Source organism: Symphalangus syndactylus, chromosome 3, assembly GCF_028878055.3.
Source record: "Symphalangus syndactylus isolate Jambi chromosome 3, NHGRI_mSymSyn1-v2.1_pri, whole genome shotgun sequence".
Taxonomy (NCBI): Eukaryota; Metazoa; Chordata; class Mammalia; order Primates; family Hylobatidae; genus Symphalangus; species Symphalangus syndactylus.
The window spans coordinates 58,142,950-58,164,015 of NC_072425.2; the positions used below are offsets into that span (position 1 = coordinate 58,142,950).

At 42.7% G+C, this 21,066-nt stretch overlaps 1 protein-coding gene across 4 annotated transcripts in view; it reads left to right on the top strand.

Moving 5' to 3' along the window:
* The window catches only part of C3H9orf153 (chromosome 3 C9orf153 homolog), a 41,850-nt gene extending 23,333 nt beyond the window's left edge, over positions 1-18,517 (top strand). Inside the window, exons 2-5 of one of the 4 annotated variants that reach the window (XM_055269951.2) lie at positions 7,751-7,842; positions 9,357-9,846; positions 11,420-11,556; positions 18,217-18,517. In XM_055269951.2, the coding sequence (XP_055125926.1) occupies positions 7,777-7,842; positions 9,357-9,846; positions 11,420-11,451 (588 nt within the window). In that variant the 5' untranslated portion in view covers positions 7,751-7,776 and the 3' untranslated portion in view covers positions 11,452-11,556; positions 18,217-18,517. Of the gene's footprint in view, positions 1-7,750; positions 7,843-9,356; positions 9,847-11,419; positions 11,557-15,535; positions 17,022-18,216 lie in introns of those variants that run through there. The other 3 variants (XM_063636294.1, XM_055269952.1, XM_055269950.1) reach the window with 3 other exon arrangements.
* The last annotated feature ends 2,549 nt before the right edge of the window (positions 18,518-21,066 follow it).

A 21,066-nucleotide genomic window follows, 5' to 3' on the forward strand; every position in this document is an offset into this window, starting at 1 on the left:
TTGTAGACAACATATAATTAATTGGGTCTTCTTTTTGGTCCACTCTGACACTCTCTGTTTCTAATTAGTGTATTTAGACCGTTGACATTAAAAGTGATCGTGATGGGTTTGTATTAATATTCACCAAATGTTTTACTGTTTTTTTATTTTTTGCCCTTGTTCCTTGTTTCTGTTTTTGTCTTCCACACTTTCTGCCTTTTGTAGTTTTAATTGACCATTTTATATGATTCAATTTTTCTCCTTTCTTAGCATATCAATTATATATTTTTTTTACTTTTTAGTGGTTGCCCTAGAGTTTGCAGTATATATAGTTTACGACTAACCCGGGACCACTGTCAAATTACACTATACACCTTTCAGGCAGTGTGAATACCTTATAATAACAGAATACTCCTAATTATTTCCTCTTGTTCTTTGTGTCATTGTTGTCATTTGTTTCATTTTATAATAAGCTATAATTGTTTGAATACATTCTTGCTATTATATTTTGTTTTGTTTTTGTTTTTTACTTAGAGACGGGTTCTCCCAATGTTGCCCAGGCTGGCCTCAAACTCCTAGGTTCAAGCAATCCTCCTGCCTCAGCCTCCCAAAGTGCTGGGATTACAGGCATGAGCCACCTAGTCCAGCCTGCTATTATTATTTTGAACAAACTGTTATCTGTTTCATCCATTAAGAATAAGAAAAATAAACATTTTTATTTTAATCTTCATTTATTCCTTCTCTAATACTTTTCACTTCCTTATGTAGATCTGAGTTTCTTACCTACGTATTTTTCCTTCTCTCTGAAGAAATTCTTTAACATTTCTTGCAAGGCAGGTCTTCTGGCAACACATTCCCTCAATGTTTGTTTGCCTGAGAAAGTACCTCTCTTTTACTTTTTTTTTTTTTTTTGAGATGGAGTCTCGCCCTGTCACCCAGGCTGGAGTGCAATGGTGCCATCTCGGCTCACTGCAACCTCCGCTTCCCGGGTTCAAGTGATTCTCCTGCCTCAGCCACCTGAATAGCTGGGATTACAGGCGCACACCACTAAGGCAGCTAACTTTTTGTATTTTTAGTAGAGACAGGGTTTCACCATGTTGACCAGGCTGGTCTCGAACTCCTGACCTCGTGATCGGCCCTCCTCAGCCTCCCAAAGTGCTGGGATTACAGGCATGAGAAACCAAGCCTGGCCCTCTCTCTCTCTTACCTTTGAAGGATAATTTCACAGAATTCAGAATTCTAGGTTGGTAGGTTTTTTTCTCTCAACACTTTAACCATTTCATTCCATTCTCTGCTTCTTTGCATGCTTTTTGAGGAGAAGGAAGAGGTAATTCTTATCTTTGCTATTTATAGCAAATAATTACTTCTAATCCTCCTATGGCTTCTTTCAAGATTTCTTTTCTTTATCTTAGGTTTTCTGCAGTATTAATATGATATACCTATGTGAAATTTTTTGTTTTGGGGCGTTTTATGCATTTAACCTATTTGATGTTCTCTGAGCTTCTTGGATCTGTGGTTTGGTGTACAACATTAATTTGGGGAAATTTTAAGTCATTATTGCTTCAAATGTTGCTTCTGTTTCTTTCTTCTGGTATTCTCATTATGCGTATGTTATACCTTTTGTAATTGTCCCACAATTCTTGGATATTCTGTTACCACTTTTTTTTTCCAGTGTTTCTCTCTCTCTCTCTTTTTTTTTTAATGGAGTCTTGCTCTGTCGCCCAGGCTGGAGTGCAGTGGCGTGACCTTGGCTTAGTGCAACCTCCGCCTCCTGGGTTCAAGCAATTCTCCTGCCTCAGCCTCCTGAGTAGCACATGCTACCACACCCAGCTAATTTTTGTATTTTTAGTAGAGACGGGATTTCACCATGTTGGTCAGGCTGGTCTTGAACTCTGACCTCGTGATCCACCCGCCTTGGCCTCCCAAAGTGCTGGGATTACAGGCATGAGCCACCGCACCCAGCCTTTTTTCTCTTGACTTTCCAGGTTTGGAAGGTTCTGTTGAGATATCCTCAAGCTCAGACATTCTGTCCTCAGTCATAGCCAGTCTACTAATGAGCCCATCAATGGCATTCTGCATTTCTGTGACAATGTTTCTGATCTTTAGCATTTCTTTTTGATTCTTAGAATTTCCATCTTCTGCTTATATTACCTGTCTGTTCTTGCATGCTGTCTACGTTTCCCATGAGAGGCCTTAGCACATTAATCATGGTTTTACATTCACAGTCTGGTAATTCCAGCACCCCTGCCATATCTGAATCTAGTTCTGGTGCTTGCTCTGTCTCTTCAAACTCTGCTTTTTGCCTTATAATTTTTTGTTGAAAGCCGAACATGATTCCTGTACTGGCTCTTCTGGAGGTTTCTGCCTTGTTCTCAGGGAACTTCCTACTTCAGTAAGCTGCAATTCCCTGTATTTGCCTGTCTGTTTCTCCAATTTTAGATCAGCAATTTGCCCTGTGACCTTACTTCTCTGCCAGATCTAAGAAGAGTTGCTGGTACTTCCAAGCTCCTTGCATGCCAGAGGAGAAGCCACACTAGAAGTCCCATTGCCCATATTTCAGCTGGGTTGTGTTTTAATTGTTGATTTCTAAGTGTTCTTTGTACATCTGTATACAAGTTCCTTGTCAGATGTATGATTTGTAAATATTTTCTCTCATTCTGTGATTGGTCTTTTCACTATTTTCACTAAAGCACAAAAGTTTTTAATTGTGATGAAGTCCAACTTATTTATTCTCTTCTTCTGTAGCTTATGCTTTCGTGTTACACCCAAGAAAACATTGTCTAACCCAGGGTCACAAAAATTTACCCGTATGTTTTATTCTAGGAGTTTTATAGTTTCAGCTCTCATACTTAGTTCTATAACCCATTTTAGGTTCATTTTGTATAAGGATTGAGGTAGGGGTCTAACGTCATTCTTCTATGTGTGGATATTTAATTGTCCCAGAACCATTTATTGAAAAGACTATTTTCCTCCATTGAATTATTTTGGCAACTTTGTCAGAAAATCGATTCAACATAATTGGGTTCTCTCTAAATAATTTTTAGCCTTTATTTCATTTCCTGTTATTTATGTTTTCATTTTATATGACACAATAGCTATTCAACATTGTGGTTCTCTCCATTTCAGCTTCAGTTCTACTATGTTTTTATTTAGATTGTCATAAAAGAGAAGGAAGGACATTCTGTTTGACTAAATGGGGAATCAGAGTGAGCATAGGCTCAAAGAATGCACAGACGTGCAGAAGATTGTTTCAGAAAAAAATGAGCCCAGATGGCTAAAGTATAGAGAACATTTATGGCATTGTGGTAGCATTGAAATATGATGATGATGATGATTTTTTCTGCAACAGAGTCTTGCTCTGTCACCAGGCTGGAGTGCAGTGGCTTGATCTCAGCTCACTGCAACTTCTGCCTCCCGGGTTCAAGTGATTCTCCTGCCTCAGCCTCTCAAGTAGCTGGGACTGCAGGGATGCACCACCATGCCCAGCTAACTTTTGTATTTTTAGTAGAGACGGGGTTTCACCATGTTGGCCAGGATGGTCTCGATCTCTTGACCCTGTGATCCACCCGCCTCAGCCCCACAAAGTGCTAGGATTACAGGCGTGAGCCACCGTGCCTGGCTGAAATATGATATTTTTAAATGATAGAAAAGTGTCAGAAGCAGATTGTGGATAGTCTCTGTAAGTCTGGTCAAGAAATTTATAAATTGGATGGGCACAGTGGCTCACACCTGTAATCTCAACACTTTAGGAGGCCAGGGCAGGTGGATCACCTGAGGTCAGGAGTTTGATACCAGCCTGGCCAACATGGCAAAATCCCATCTCTACCAAAAATACAAAAATTATCCAGACATGGTGGCACATCCCTGTAATCCCAGCTACTCAGGAGGCTGAGGCAGGAGAATTTCTTGAACCAAGGAATGGAGGTTGCAGTGAGCCGAGACTGCGCCACTGCACTCCAGCCTGGGTGACAGAACCAGACTCCGTCTCAAAAAAGAAAAAAGAAAAACGAGGACTGTAAAACTACACTAGAATTGATAATTAAGAAGTCACTATTGTTTTTAAGAATTCAATTTTAGTTCATCAGCCAGCTGGAAGCTAAATGTCGTTATACCGAAAATTATATGACAAAAATATAAATATAGCAAGTTCAGAGGTAAAGAAGAGACAAGGGTCCAGGGTGAGTGGTAGGATCACAGTCAAGAGAAGTTGCATTATTACCCCAAGTGGAAAAAATTTTACATATTTGCAAAGAAAGGAAGGAGCCATTGAGGAACATGAGACTGAAGATAAGAGAATGATAGGAAGCAAGAAGGAAGAAAAGAGTTCTTGTTGGAAGGGAAGGGAGGATAACTGAGGGGAAATATTCCACAAGAGTTATGAGGAGGGGCCGGGCACGATGGCGCACGCCTGTAATCCCAGCACTTTGGGAGGCTGAGGTGGGCGGATCACTTGAGGTCAGGAGTTCGAGACCAGCCTGGGCAACATGGCAAAACCCTGTCTCTACTAAAAATAAAAAAATTAGCCTGGTGTGGTGGCACTTGCCTGTAGTCCCAGCTATTGGGAGGCTGAGGCAGGAGAATGGCTTGAACCCGGGAACTGGAGGTTGCAGTGAGCTGAGACTGTGCCACTGTGCTCTAGCCTGGGTGACAGAGTGAGACTCCATCTCAAAAAAAAAAAAAAAAAAGAATTATGAGAAGGATAAAATATATCACCCTGGGTGGGAGAGAGAAAAAATTGACATTAGATGAGCAGAGAGAATTCTTTTCCTTCTGATTTGGAGGGAAGGGTGAAAAGTTGGGGGTGAGTGCAAATGGAGAAGAGGATACCATCCCTGGGAGTTTCTGTGAGATGCCCTTGCTCTTCATAGCACAAGGAAAATTTACTGTAGGAATTCGTGGGAGTAACGATGAAGAGAAGTGCCACAGTCCCCTGCAAAAGCTTCACTTTACTCACACAAATCTCTAAACAGGCCATTGGCCATATTTCCATGACTTCACCAGGAACACTCTCCATGAGAGATTGGGTCAAAGGGCTGATCTAGATTGAGGCATTGACTTGGATCAAGCAAAGACTGAGGTTAAAAGTTTGCTAGTCAAGTCAACCTTTAAGTGTATAAAAGCATTTCTGGCTAGTGATCTGTTTCAGCATTCGGAATCCTGACACTTCAGTGAGAGAGAAATGCACCCAACGGTAGTTTAGCAAAGAGGATTAGCAAGAATCTAAACTTATTTGTGCTCCGTTCCTTGTCATCATCAATACTATTGTAATAACGTGAGGACATATTTCTTATCTACTGCTTTGACTTCGTGTATAGAGTTGCAAGATTGGCCATTGAAGCTGGATATTGGCACTGCTGATTAAAATTGGGAGGTGGCAGGGAGAGAGAGAGAAGAGGGGAGAGAGGCGAGAGGTTACACCTTTCCCTCCTCTGAGGGAAGGGAGGAGAATATGTATTAACCCTTGGTGATGGGAGAAGGCAGCCTTCCTGTGGTGGGCAACTCTGAAGCTGTCTGAAAGACAGTAGCAATGGTTGACTGGAAGACATTGACAGGTTTTAGGTAAAGCACATTACAGAAATATTTTCCTTTGCAGAAATAATTTCCTTCCTTTGCAGGAGGAAAGCACAATCAAGTCTTATTTTATTGCCTAAACAGGTCTGTGGCAGGCATGCTGCACTGTATTGCTTTTCTAGTCCTGTATATCAATATAGTGATCTCAGTAGTGACAAATAGTGACAAAAATGTATTTGAGATTTTATACATATGTATATATGCATATACATACATGTATATATATATATATCCGTGTGTGTGTATGTGTGTGTGTTTGTGTGTGTGTGTGTGTATCCGTTCTGGGTTTTTCTACTTTGCTCAAGAAGGAGGAGAAACATAATTATTTTCACTTCATCCCAAATACCAAGTGAGTGTTTTTGGTTCATCTCAGACACTCATCCCAGTGACCATAGCTGCCAGTCATGATACAGTGGTACCCTGTACCTAGAAATACATTTTCTCTCCATATCTTCTCTTACCTACCAATAAGGGCTTCACTGGAATAAATTAAGCCAAGAATGTGAAGTTTTATGGGGTTTATCTGTATTTATTGCTATATAACAATTCATGCAAAGCTTAGTGGTTTGATACAACAATAATTTACTCTTTGTCAAAATTTTAGACTTGTCTTGCTCAGCTGGGAGGTACTTCTTCTCCATCTGGGATTGGCTGAGGTTGCTTATGCTGCTGTAGTCATCTGGAGGCTCATATGGGGCTGGGTGAACCAAGATGGCTTTATCTACATGTCTAGTGGTCAGTGCTGGCTGCTGAGTCTGCATGGTCTCTCCACATAGGCAGCCAGATCTCTCTTTACATGGTGGCTCAGGCTCCCAAGAATGTGTAGGAAAGCCACAAAGCCTCTTAAGGTCTGGGTTCTGGCACTCACACTATGCCACTGACACAATGCCACAAGCTATTGGTCAAAGCCAAGCATAGGCCAGGCCAGTCAAATGTGGGAGAGAACTTAACTGCCACTTATCAATGAGATGAATTGTGGAGATTCCGTGGCCATTTTTAACCTCTTGCAGAAAAATTAAACACAATTCCATCTGCAAAATGCCTTATAGTGTATCTGACACAAAGCAAATTATTTTCAAAATGTTTATTGTTTTTATTATTATAATTACATATGAGCCTTTTCCTCCTGAATAAAAAACATTTTTTGAGTGTAAGGAGGTGGGTGAGTTTTTCTTTAGATGAACTGAAAGTTGATCAGAATATGTAAGACAAGAAAATAAAACCATCCAGCTGGGCATGGTGGCCCACGCCTGTAATCCCAGCATTTTGGGAGGCTGAGGCGGGTGGATCACCTGAGGTCAGGAGTTCAAGACCAGCCTGACCAACATGGTGAAACATTGTCTCTACTAAAAATACAAAATCAGCCAGGCGTGGTGGCACATGCCTGTAATCCCAGCTACTTGGGAGGCTAAGGCAGGAGAATTGCTTGAACCCAGGATGTGGAGGTTGCAGTGAGCCGAGATCATGCCATTGCACTCCAGCATGGGCAACAAGAGTGAAACTCCATCTCAAAAAAATAAATACATAAAATAAAAAAATAAAACCATCCATATAGGATTTGTTACACTAGTATTAAAACTAAATACACATGTTGTAGAAGAATTTAGGTATTTCAGCGAAATGCTCAGTTGAAGCGTGACAAATTTGGCAGACCTAAACTACGAAAAAGCAAATGAAAAATTTGAATTGTATTGAAATGCTTTGGATTTGTGTCCCCACCCAAATCTCACATCAAATTGTTATCCCAGTGTTGGAGGTGGGGCCTGGTGGGAGGTGACTGGATCACAGGGGAGGATTTCCCCCTTGCTGTTCTCATGATTGTGAGTTCTCATGAGACCCGGTTGTTTAAAAGTGTGTAGCACCTCCCACTTTGTTCTTTCTTTCTCCTGTCCTGGCCATGTAAGACGTGCCCTGCTTCTCCTTTGCCTTCCCCCAATAATTGTAAGTTTCCCGAGGCCCCCCCAACCATGCTTCCTGGACTGCCTGCAGAACCATGAGCCAATTAAACCTATTTTCTTATAAATTACCCAGTTTCAGATAGTTCTTTAGAGCAATTCAAGAATGGACTAATACAGGTATAAAATTTTCAAAATGTCCCACTTACAAATTTCTTAAGATTTAAGAAGTCTCACCTCCCCCTTTGTATTCTATCTGATTTTTAATCTTTGATTTTTGTCTTTTCTCATATTGCTTTTTTTAGGAATTAGAGAATAAAATCCCAGCACGATGTTCCTCATTGGAGACACCAGTCCAGCTGAGGACAACAGAGAAGCCCCCCTTCCTCAATGTTCAGTATGTACTTAACATTGTACAATGAGGTGTACACGGGGAGCTTTACATTCAAGAATCATAAACATTCAAACTATTGAACGCACAGTGACACACTTGGGAGCCATGGGAAACTCCAAAATGTCACTTTAATGGCTTAACATTCTTAGTCACAGAGAAGTGTAGCTCTTCCCAGGGCAGATGGGCAGAAGTGCCGAGCTGTTTTCGTGATAGTTTGGTTATATAATTCGTTATAAAGAGCCAGTCACCAATGTTAGCACACTTTCTTTCTTTCTTTTTTCTTTAGGAAAAGATGTATTAACCAGAGAATAATCCACCCCAATTTCCAGGCTGAAGATTTCATGATATCAGTCCAAACATCACACTATTTAACTCCCCAAAAAAACACTGGAAAAAAAGACTATCAGTGCTAACACATTTACATATAAAATCTCCACCTATGTACCAATTTCTAAAACAGTTATAAGACAGATACACAATTTGGGATAAACTAACAAAACAGACTATTATAAAATATTAAAAGCAATCCTCCTGGTCCATGGGCCCTTGTTGCCCCTTACTTGAAGTTGGCATAACTGAGAATGTGTCCATATATTCCTGCACCACCTTGTAGCAGAGCTCATACTGGTTCCAGGGTCTGGACCACATGTGTAGCCTCTGTAGCCACAGACTCTTGACATTCTGGAAGACATCCAAAATCCCTTCTACTTTCCCACGCGTTAGCTCACTTTCTATTTGTTGCCCTTGCAATAAAATTGACTAGGATTGAAAGAAAACTCTGCACTGGGCTAAACGACCTAAATTTTGGCTCTAACCTGAGACTATGGCCTCTTTGGCCTTCCAATGTAATGGCCTAAGAAACCTCTTAGAAATGATAGGATTTGTAGGAAGTATAGGATTTTAGATGGGGACAGGTCCTCTCAGGGATCTCTTACTGTTTTTTTCTGCCAATAACTATTCCCAGATACTCAATGTATGTCACCATTTGCTCTGGTCAAATATCCCAGTGAGCAATGACTATTATAGCCTCCTCAGCACTGGATTCCTGAACATTATGGGCTCTTTGGACACCAGGATGAAGCTTTGATATCTAAGTGATCTGGCTCCCTTTCTTCCTTCAAAGACATATAGCATTGTTCAAAACAAGCAAAGGCCACAGTCTCCCACCGCTATTTCTCTCTGTGGTCACTCACAGAATTTCAGAGTTGGAAAGATCTTCAAGACTTCTTAGTTCAATTCTAACTGCCTAATTTTATAACAAGCATTTATAAGATGTGTCTAAATAATACATCTTTAGGGGAGTGAATCAGAGATTTGACCTCTGTTCTCTATTCCACATTGCCACAATGGACTTGGTTTAGTTAGGCAAAGATCTCTTCCAAAGATAAAAATGCTTTTGTCTTTATGGTTATTTATTGTCCTATGGTTATTTGTTATTTTTCCTAGGGTTTGTGGGTCTGCCAGAATATTACATTTTTGTCAGTCTCATGACTTACCACTTTTTTTTTTGTCCACAGCTTCCAGAATTATATGCATGTATTGAGAATTTTAATAAGGAGAGCAGGAAATCAAATTTTCTAAAAATGCACAGTATTTCACTTAACGAAGCACAGGAAGTACTTGCTAAAAACCTGAATGTCATGTCATTCACCAGGGGCACTGATGTGAGAAGAGATCTCCAACCTGTTATCAGGTGCACAGTGGTTAAAAAAGAGAAGCCAGCATCCATGACTGAGCTCCTCCACCGCAGCTTACTGGCAAGCTCACTCTCTCCCGTGGAGAGGCTCTCCAGGTCCCAGCAGAGGCTGTCACAGCATGGGATCTCCCCTCCCAAGCACACTTTTCCTTATGAAATTCTCATTGATCACTGGAACGCCTTGGCCCAAGTTACCGTACAGAAGAAGGTTCCAAGCGCCAAAATCTTATGCAGACTAGGCATTTCCAGTGCCACCCCAGAAAAGTTCATTTTTGAAGATAAACTTCGTAGATACTTCTTAGTTGACCCAGGTAATTTAAACAGATGAGGCCATGTGGGAGAAAAGGAATGGAAAATCCCACTGCAAATTTACTAGAGCAGAAATAGTCCAATACTGACCTACAGCCGTTTTGTAGTTCTGAGGTTCATGGCTGCTATTAATATGTTTGCTTTATGCAGTGTCAATAAAATGCAGAACAAGCCTGGAAAACATAGAAAGACCCCATCTCTAAAAATAAATAAATAAATAAATAAAAATTAGCTGAGCTTGGTGGCATGTGCCTGTAATCTCAGCTACCTGAGAGGTTTAGGTGGGAGGATCACCTGAGCACATGTGTTCAAGGTGGCAGTGAACTACGATCACACCACTGCATTTCAGCCTCAGCAACAGAGCAAGACCCTGTCTCTAAAAAATGAATAAGTAAAAATAAAAATAAATTAAAATGCAGAACAGAGAATCCAGAATTCCAGGATCAAGTCTCAGATTCACTCTTAAAAAGATATATTGTTGGGCCAGGCATGGTGGCTCACGCCTGTAATCCCAACACTTTGGGAGGCCGAGGCGGACGGATCACCTGAGGTCAGGAGTTCAGGACTAGCTTGGCCAACATGATGAAACCCGGTCTCTACTAAAAATACAGAAAATTAGCTGGGCATGGTGGTGGGTGCCTATAATCCCAGCTACTTGGGAGGCTGAGGCAGGAGAATTTCTCGAACCCAGGAGGTGAAGATTGCAGTGAGCCGAGATCGCACCACTGTGCTCTAGCCTGGACAACGAGGACAAAACTCTGTCTCAAAAAAAAAAAAACCATGAAACTTATGATGCTGAATTTTAATGCGAAGGGAGTGTCTTACACTTTAAGTCTCCATCTTATTTAATTTGAGAGAGGTAATATTTTGTCATTTTGTTAATAGATTACATCAATTTGTGATAACCCTCTGAAGCAGTTTCTTGATTCAAGATAAGACCATTTTCACAGCAAATATTTTGACACCACCATTTTTATATTAAAAGTAGTGGGACGGGGCAATATGGCAAAACCCCGACTCTGCAAAAAAAATTTTAAAAATTAGCCAGGCATGGTAGCATGCACCGGTAGTCCCAGCTACTCGGGAGGCTGAGGTGAGAAGATAGCTTGAACTCAGGAGGCAGAGGCTGCAGTGAGTCAAGATTGTGCCACTGCACTCCAGCCTGGGGAACAGAGCAAAACTCTGTCTCGAAGAAGAAAAAAAAGTAATGAGAGAGGCAGAAGGAGCAAATTTAAAGGAATAGATTGATTACTGTGAGTATATTTGGTCCAAAGAGTTGGAAGAGTTTTTGCCGTAACTCCCTACATTGACATCTTAACAGAGCCAAATGCAGGCTTCAGAATCCTTTCATAGAGTCCTAATTTGTGGGCTCTGGAGCCTAGGTAGCAGTGCAATTAAAGCAATGATAGGACTGGCCTAGATAATTCACAAAGTACACAAGTAAAGTCTGGGACCAGAGAGGAAAAATCATGAAAAGTGTTGAGACTCAGTAAGAAGAACTAGTCAAAAACCTATTGAAGAAGGGTTTTGGATGTTTGATAAGGTCTTGAACATTTATGACTTTGCCATCCATAGGGGCCAAGTTTTTCTTTCTTCCTAATGCATGAATTACCTGCTGCTTACCTAACTTCTGGAGGTCTCTGATGTGGTCTCACAAACTGTGTTGGAGTCTCTTCTCTGCCTCCGTATCTTCATTTCCTGAGATCCCAGAGGTAAATTTCTGGTACATGTCATGTCTATTCAAGAAATATGCTAGCTGGGCATGGTGGCTCACGCCTATAATCCCAGCACTTTGGGAGGCCAAAGCGGGTGGATCACCTGAGGTCAGGAGTTCAAGACCAGCCTGGACAACATGGTGAACCCTGTCTGGACAACATGGTGAAACCCCGTCTCTACTAAAAATACAAAAACTTAGCTGGGCGTTGTGGTGGGCACCTGTAATCCCAGCTACTTGGGAGGCTGAGGCAGGAGAATTGCTTGAATCCGGGAGGCAGAGGTTGCGGTGAGCCAAGATCGCGCCACTGCACTCCAGCCTGGGCGGCAGAGTGAGACTCCGTCTCAAAAAAGAAAGTAAGAAAGAGAGAGAGAGAGAGAGAAAGAAAGATGCATGGAGTCAGGCAGGAATCTAAGTGAAGGGTATCCAGTAATCCCTTAGGGATAATTAGTATTTCAACAATTCATCTTCTACTCTCCTACTTAGTCCAGAAGAACTTTAGGATCCTGGTATTCCAAAGTATACTAAAGGACATATTCCTACTAGCATCAAGCACCAGGGGAGGAAAAGAGAGTGGGCGTTGCCGTTTTGCTCTTCTATCGTATGAGCTCCTCTTGTTCAGGCTAAATCCCATGGAATCATATAGCTTAGGAACCAAAAATAACAGAAAACTAAATAGTGGTTATTTTTCTTACATAATTAGAAGTCTAGGGGTACACAGACAAGGGCCAGAACAAAGCATTTTTTTTTTTTTTGAGACGGAGTCTTGCTCTGTTGCCCAGGCTGTAGTGCAGTGGTGCGATCTTGGCTCACTGCTACCTCTGCCTCCCAGGTTCAAGCAATTCTCCTGCCTCAGCCTCTCCTGCGTAGCTGGGACTACAGGTGCCCACAACCAAGACCAACTAATTTTTTTTTTTTTTAATTTTTAGTAGAGACGGGGTTTTACCGTGTTAGCCAGGATAGTCCCAATCTCCTGACCTCGTGATCCGCCTGCCTCAGCCTCCCAGTGCTTTTTATCTCTCTATTTATTTAATGAACACATTGTCATTGTACATATATGTGGAGTACAATATATGTTTCAATAGATACATATGTTATATAGTGATCGAATCTGTGTATTTATCCTGACCTCATGCACTTACCATTTCTTTGTGGTGATGACCTTTAAAAGCCTTCCTTCTAGCTATTTTGTAAGATACCATATCTTATTGTTAACTATCCTCACCTTACTGTGCAATAGAACACCAGAATTTATTCCTCTTATCTAACTGTAACTTTGTTCTCAATTATTTATTTACTTTAATTTTAATTTTTTTTTTTTTTTTTGAGACACTCTGTTACCCAGGTTGGAGTGCAGTGGCACAATCTCAGCTCACTGCAGCCTCAACCCCCTGGGCTCAAGCAATCGTCCTATCTCAGCCTCTCAAGTAGCTGGGACCTCAGGTGCATGCCACCACAACTGGCTAATTTTTGTATTTTTTGTAGAGATGGGGTTTCGTCATATTGCTCAGGCTGGTCTTGAACTTCTGAGCTCAAGTGATCTGCCTGCCTTGGCCTCCCAAAGTGCTGGGATTACAGGCGTGAGCCACCGCTCCTGGCCCATTTTACATTTTTTTTGAGATGGTATCTTGCTATGTTGCCCAGGTTGGCCTCAAACTCCCGAGCTCAAGGAATCTTCCTCCTTCAGCCTCCCCAGTAGCTGGGACTACAGGTGCATGCCACTATGCAGGGCTTCTAATTATAACTCTGAACCCATTGACTGATCTCTCCCCATCCTCCCCTCCCACTCCCTACTCTGTCGCTGGTGACCATGATTCCACTCTCTGTGAAGCTATGCTTTCAAATGTCTCCAAGGACCCGGGCTCTGCCATTTTTGTGTGTGTGTAGCTTTTGTTTTCATGTCCAGAAGACATCTCTTTCACCCTCGGAGGCTGTGGCCACATTCCAGGCAGGAAAAGGTGGGATAGGATGAAGAGCCACATTGATACTTCCGTTCTCTTTTCATAGGGAAGCAACGATCTTCCAGAACACCTCTCCTTAGGTGATTTCTTTCTACATCTTCTTGGCCAGAATTGTGTCCAGTCATCACCCCTTCCTGTAGGGAAGGCTGCTGAATAAGAGTTCTTAGCTTCCCCCTCTGTAGCAGAGGAAGGCAGAAGAGGATTGCGATGCGTGTGGCGTAAGCTAACCTAAAGTTTCTGTCAGAGATCATGACATGAAGCTTTTTTTAATTTAATTTTCTTTTGACAGAGTCTTGCTCTGTCACCCAGGCTGGAGTGCAGTAGCACAATCTCGGCTCACTGCAACCTTCGCCTCCCGGGTTCAAGCGATTCTCCTGCTTCAGCCTCCAGAGTGGCTGTGATGACAGGCGCCCATCACCAAGCCCGGCTAATTTTTTGTATTTTTAGTAGGACAGGGTTTCTCCATGTTGGCCAGGCTGGTCACTTTGGGAGGCCGAGGCAGGTGGATCACCTGAGGTCACGAGTTTGGGACATGAGGCTCTTTAGTCATCAAAATCATCAGCTCTAAGACTTTCTCTTGTTAAAGATCCCCTTCCTTCCTTTTTGCCACCACTTCTTGCTATGCCAGGCCTCCAAAGATCTTGTCAAACTCCCTGAAACTTGGCAACTGGCCTTATGAACGGACTGCTGAACACCATGGCGTATCTGTTCTACTTGGGGAGGTATGAGCCCAATGAAGAGTCTCTGGCACCTGTCTTCTACTTCAGACATGCACAAAGTCTATATAAAGACTTCCCACCAGGCAGGCCCAGGCCCTCCCAGTATAGGGATGGAGGACTGACTGGGGTGGGGTGGTGCCTGCTCAGTCTTTGGACTACAAGTGACATGCTCAAATGTCACATGTGGGACAGTAAGGTCACCCACCAGAAATAGACCAGCCATCTTGCTTGTCTGCTGTGACCATAATTCTCCTTATACTTGTTCCCATGGCCCATTGGCTCCTGGTTTTACACTGCAACCCCTGCCTTCAGCCTTGATTTGTTGTTGTTTTCAGCGTTACAACGTATTTAGCCATGAAAAGGGTGGAAGGGAAGGGAAAGGGGAATCGCTGCTGGTCGGGGGAACATGTGTTTTGTCTTTGCTTGATTCTTTCTCCTTGGCTCATTAGCTACTTGAAGGAATTGTAACTGCTAATGACACCTCAAGCTTGTGGGTTCTGAATGAGTATGGAGAATGGCCAGATTCTAGCTCAGCCACTGCCCTTTTATACTTAGGGCTTACATTAGCATCTTGGAAGAAATGACACTAACAATCTGTGCACTTCTAACCCATCTTCCTCCCTGTTTTAGGATCCTTTTCTCCTCCCTGCTGCTTTTGGTGCTCTGCAGAGCTCTCCATTTGCACATTCTGTTAGGATCCAAGCACAGAATAAGATACTCCCTCCACCTGCTGGGGCCCTGCAGGGTCCACTCAAGCCCAGTTAGCCAGACCCACTCAATTGCTGTTTAGGAGCAGGTTTTACATGAAATTGACATCACAGGGTCTCCCTTAAATTTGTAAAGCTTTAGGCCAGGTACAGTGAATCAATCCTGTAATCCCAGTATTTTGGGAGGCTGAGGCAGTTGGATCACCTGAGGTCAGGAGTTTGAGACTAGCCTGGCCAACATGGTGAAACCCCGTCTCTACTAAAAGTACAAAAAAAGTAGCCGGGTGTGGTGGCGGCCACCTGTCATCCCAGCTACTCAGGAGGCTGAGGCAGGAGAATCGTTTGAACCCGGGAGGCGGAGGTTGTGGTGAGCCAAGATCGTGCCATTGCACTCCAGCCTGGGCAACAAGAGCAAAACTCCATCTCGAAAAAATAAATAAAAATTAAAAATAAAGCTTTAGAAATGGCTTTCTGCCAGAAAGAGGGGATTCGAGTTCATCAAAGGTTTACCCTGTCCATGAAGCATCTCTGAGTAATGAAAGGCTGAATAAAAACACCATGTGATTCTTTGAAAATATGATTCTTTTCAGGAAAACAATTCATGGATCTAAGGGATCTGGAATGGAGATATTTTAAGGGGCTTGTGAAGTGGAGGCGCACTACTGCAATTTCATTCAGAGATGTAAAATACAACACTGAGAAGAGATTTGTAGAGAGCCAGGACATGCCTGATGTTATTTTCCCCCCTATAGTTCGCAAGTCTTTGGTCATTTATCCTCAAATTGATTATCAAAATGAAGGAAGTTATTCTCTTAAATGGAATATGTAGTGTATTAAAATATTTTGGACATAGATTTTTGCTTTTGAGAGCATTGAATTTATACACAAAAAGTAAAGAAGCCAAGTACCTGATAGAACATCTGAAGTGAGTGTGTGCAACACACATGAAGGTGTATTGTAAAATTAAGCTGTTAATACGGAGCAAAAGGTCCGATTTAATCTGCTAACGTGAGAAGTGGTTTGGATGGTGCAACCCATTTGGACCACGCAACCCATTTGGACCAGAGCTAAAGCATATATAGGTCATATGAAAAGAAAAGGTGTAACTGAAGAACACTCAAGCAAGCACAGCTTTTTAAGGAATTTTAAGCACACAAGGAAGTTCATCATCATAAAAGTATTTGGTAAATTCAACAAACAAATTAACATCTGAGCATATAGAGATCAATATGAGAACTTAAATATAATCTATTAACTGTCCAGTGACAAAGAAGGAAACAGCATCCATGAAATAAGAATAGAAAGATTTGAAAAAGAACAAATTGGAAATCTTGGAAATGAAAGATATAGTCATTGAAAATTATAATAATAACCCTTGATAATTATCCCAGTGGTAGCCTGGATATATCTGAAGAGAGAGGGCTAACAAGTTGGAAGACAGCATTGAAAAGCTTATAGATCATAGCACTGTAAGACAGAAAAAGAAGAGTATTGGAGGGTAGAATGAGAAGTTCAGAAATGTATACAATAGAATTAGCAGAAAAAAAATAGGAGAATGGAAAGTAAGTGATATGTGAAAATAAAATGCAGAAAAATCTCAAGAAACACATGAGACCTTGAACTGAAAAATCTCAGACTGATTAGCAAGATATTGAAAATAAATCTATACCCAGAAATATTGTAGCAAAACTATGGACCACTAAGCAGTAAAGGAAAATATAATCTACGAAAGAGAGATGGATTACATACAAAGAAATGACAAATTGACAATAGAACGCTCGTTAACAATAGAGGTCAGAGGACAATAGTGCCATATACTTACAATGCTGAAGGAAAACAGCTGTCTGTAATTCCATAAGCAGCCAAACTCTCTCTGAGGAGTAGGGGTAAAATAAATATGTTAAAAAATACATGAGCCTAAAAATGTTTACTATCCATAATCCCTTGCTTAAAAAATACTACTAATAAAGTATGTATTTTAGTAAGAACCCAGAGGGAATGCAAGAAATAATGGCAAGCAAATTGTTAACAATATATGTGTGTATGACTGTGTAGATATTAATATATATTTCCGGATTCTGTTTCCTAATATGCTATTTTTAAAAGTTGTCTCCATATAAATGAAATTATTCTGTAGTCTCCACTTTTTGTACTGTTTTTTAAAACCAGATTTTGGTATTAAAGTTTATGCTGTGGCTCACACCTGTAATCCCTGCACTTTGGGAGGCCAAGGCAGGCGGATCACTTGAGGTCAGGAGTTCGAGACCAGCCTGACCAACATGGTGAAACCCCATCTCTACTAAAAATATAAAAATTAGCTGGGTGTGGTGGCGTGTGCTTGTAATCCCAGCTACTCAGAATGCGGAGGCAGGAGAATCACTTGAACCCTGGAGGCAGAGGTTGCAGTGAGCCCAGATCATAACATTGCACTCCAGCCATGGCGATAGAGTGAGACTCCAGCTAAAAAAAAAAAAAATTATGCTGGCTTCAGCACAGTGACTATCTTCAGCAGAAGATACTGTCTAAAATGAGCATGGGGTGGGTATCTGGGGTGCACACAGTGTTCCGGTTTTTAATCTTTTTGCACAGATGTGTTCAGTATGCAAAAGTTATTCAAGCTACACACAACTATTAATTTTTCTCCATGCATATTATATTTAAAAAAAAAAGGTTTTAGAGCCAAGCACAGTGGTTCACTCCTGTAATCCCAGCTATTGAGGAGGCAAAGGCAAGAGGATCACTTAAGACCAGGAGTTCAAGAACAGCCTGAGCAATGTGGTGAGACCCTGCCTCTAAAAAAATAATGTTATGGCTGGACGTGGTGGCTCACGCCTGTAATCCCAGCACTTTGGGAGGCCAAGGCAGGTAGATCACAAGGTCAGGAGATCGAGACCAGCCTGGCCAATATGGTGAAACCCCATCTCTACTAAAATACAAAAAGAAAATTAGCCGGGCATGATGGCGTGTGCCTGTAGTCCCAGCTACTTGGGGCAGGGGGCTGAGACATGAGGATCGCTTGAACCTGGGAGGTGGAGGTTGCAGTGAGCAGAGATTGTGCCACTGCACTCCAGCCTGGTAACAGAGCAAGACTCCATCTCAAAAAAAAGAAAAAAAAGTTAAAAAATTAGTTGGGGGTGGTGGTGTGCACCTGTAGTCCCAGCTACTTGAGAGGCTGAGGCAGGAGAATTTCTTGAGCCCAGAAGATTGAGGCTACAATTGTAATGCCCAACCTTGTTTTTTCCTCATTCACCTGGCCTTGTTTCTCCCTTAGCTAAGAGAACCAGACAAACTCCATCTTGGCTCTTTCACTGGCAGCCCCTTCCTCAAGGACTTAACTTGTGCGAGCTGACTCCCAGCACATCCAAGAATGCAATTAGCTGATAAGATACTGTGGCAAGCTATACCCACAGGCCCCAAGAATTCGTCTGATTGGTAACACCCAAAGCCCCGCGTCTATCACCTTTTAATAGTCTTAAAGCCCGTGCACCTGGAACTATTTACTTTCCTGTAACCATTGATCCTTTTAACTTTTTGACTACTTAACTTCTGTAAAATTGTTTTAACTAAGCCCCCCCCCCTTCCTAAACCAAGATATAAAAGTTAATCAAGCCCCTTCCTCGGGGTCGAGAGAATTTTGAGCGTTAGCCGTCTCTCGGTCTCCAGCTAATAAACGACTCTTAATTCATCTCAAAGTGTGGCATTTTCTCTAAACACCCCTGGGCACATTTTGGAGGCCCCAGCGAGATTTTTAACACCACCAGGTGAGAGCCGGTCTCGCTCCAGGCTCCCCCGGAAGGACGGCCGGCTCGAAGCGGGGGCGCCACCTGAGGAAACAATTTTCAGGTCCCCAAAGAGTGACCTTCTTCCAGAGGAGAGCGGATCGACTACCGTGCGAGTGCCCTAAAATTCAACAACTGAGTCCTCAGCTTCTGACCCCGGGGTCAGGTAGGTCAGATTTGACTTCGTTCTGGTTCTGGTAAGAGGGAAGCGGCCCAGATGAGGGCGTCCCTCTTTTGACTCAGCCCGTTACTCTAGGACGCTAGTGGGTGGGTTGAGCCTTGGTTTTCTGGTAGGCGTCTTTGCGTCTTGGTTTGGGTGGGAAGGGGTCCTGATGAGGACCCCCCCCCTTTAGACTTAAGACCCAGGATGCTGGGGAGCTGAGCCTTGGTTTCTGGCAGACCGGTCTCTCTCTCTCCTCTTTCTCTCTCTGTCTCTCTTATCTTCCATCCTTCTTTTGTTCAGGTTTCTTGGAGAATCTCCGGGAAAGAAAAAGGAAAAAAACTGTTATAAACTCTGTGTGAATGGTGTGTGAATGTGGGAGGACAAAGGCTTGCGTTTGTCTTCCAGTATGTAGCTCCACGGTGAAAGCTACGGAGTTCGAGTGGGCCCTCACCTGCTGTTCCATGACGACCTCATAAGGCTTAAGGCAGCATTGGGCATACCTCGATCCAAGCCAGGGGTTTATACTGGCCTGCCAATGCTCAGAGGAGCCCAAGTCCCCTCGGGGGAGCGGCCAGGTGGGCATCTGAATGATCCCATCATGGGACCCCCTTCCCTTGTCTAATTAAAAAAAAAAAAAAAAAAAACAAACAAATAGGAAAACTGTCACAACTGTTTACATGCCCTAGGGTCAAACTGTTTATGTTTTATTGTTCTGTTCAGTGTTCATTGTCTTGTTTAGTGTTTGTTAAGGTTTTGCATGTCAGGACGTCGATATTGCCCAAGACCTCTGGGTAAAAACTTCTTCAAGGTCCTTAGTGTTGATTTTTTGTCACGAGAGGTTAAATTTCTCATCAGTCATTTAGGCTGGCCACCACAGTCCTGTCTTTTTTGCCAGAAGCAAGTCAGGTGTTGTTACGGGAACAAATGTAAAGCACATTTGTCTGATTGAGATTTCTGGCACCATGAAGGTTGCTGGTATTTAGACTGTCATACCCCACGTCCTAGTGATTGGACTTCTTCTGAACTAAACTGGTGGTGGGTTCAAAACAGCCACCCTGTAGACCTATTTGCCCATCTCTTCTGTCATTCCATAACCTTCCCCGTGCCCTTAAATAGGACCTTGTGTAGGGAAACCTACGCCCGTACTGCTTTACTTCGTTTAAATTCCTACTCTCTTCCCCTGCGTATACTCTCTCATCTTAGAAACGACCGGAGTGGTCCTTTTCCTCCTCATCCCTGCCCCCCTACCCTGCACATCTCGTTTTCCAGTGCAACAGCAAGTTCAGTGTCTCCAAGACTTGGCTCTGCTCTCACTCCTTGAACCCTTAAAAGAAAAAGCTGAATTTGAACTATTTGCCTTTGAATCATGGAGACATCAAAAATATTTAGGATATAGGTCTAGAGGAAGAAGAAGAGGGAGAACGCCTAGATCGAACCGGCCCGGGAGACCTCGGGCTGGCCTCTAGTTCCCCTCCCGCAAACTTAAAGCTACAGCAACGTGGCAAGTGGTATCAGCTGTTGTGGTTTTTCTGTTCTTTCTGATTATGTTAATTCTGTTTTTCCGATACTCTAGCCCCCGCAGGGAGTGAGTTTCTCTGTCTGTGCTGGATCTAATATCTCTGCTCAAATTCTGTTAAATTGTCTTCTTAAAAAAAAAGGGAAACACCTCCTCCTGGCCTTGCAAGTGTTGGAGCCCCCTCCAGTGTATGCTGAAAATCTTTCTCTTGGTTTCTCAGAAGATTATGGAGTCCACCTTAAGAAAGGCAAGTTCCAGACACTCCGTGAAGTAGAATGGCCAAAGTTTGGAGTTGGGTGGCCCTCTGAAGGGTCATTAAATCCTATAATTGTTCAAGCCGTGTAGCGGGTTGTTACCAAAGCTCCCGGCCACCCTGATCAGTTTCCCTATGTAGATCAATGGTTAAGTTTGGTCAAGAATCCTCCTCCATGGCTCCGTTCATGCGCCATTCACAATTCCACCTCCAAAGTCCTCCTGAGCCAGGCCACGTTTTCGCCTCAACCCTCAGCCGGTTCGGCTGCCCCTGTACTGCCCCCCTCTGAAGAAGAGGAGAGTCTCCCTCACCCAGTTCCACCGCCTTACAACCAACCTGCCCCTCTAGTGTCCTCCCATGTCTCTTCAACGACGTCCCCTGTAGGCTCGCCGCCCATTGCCTCCCGGCTG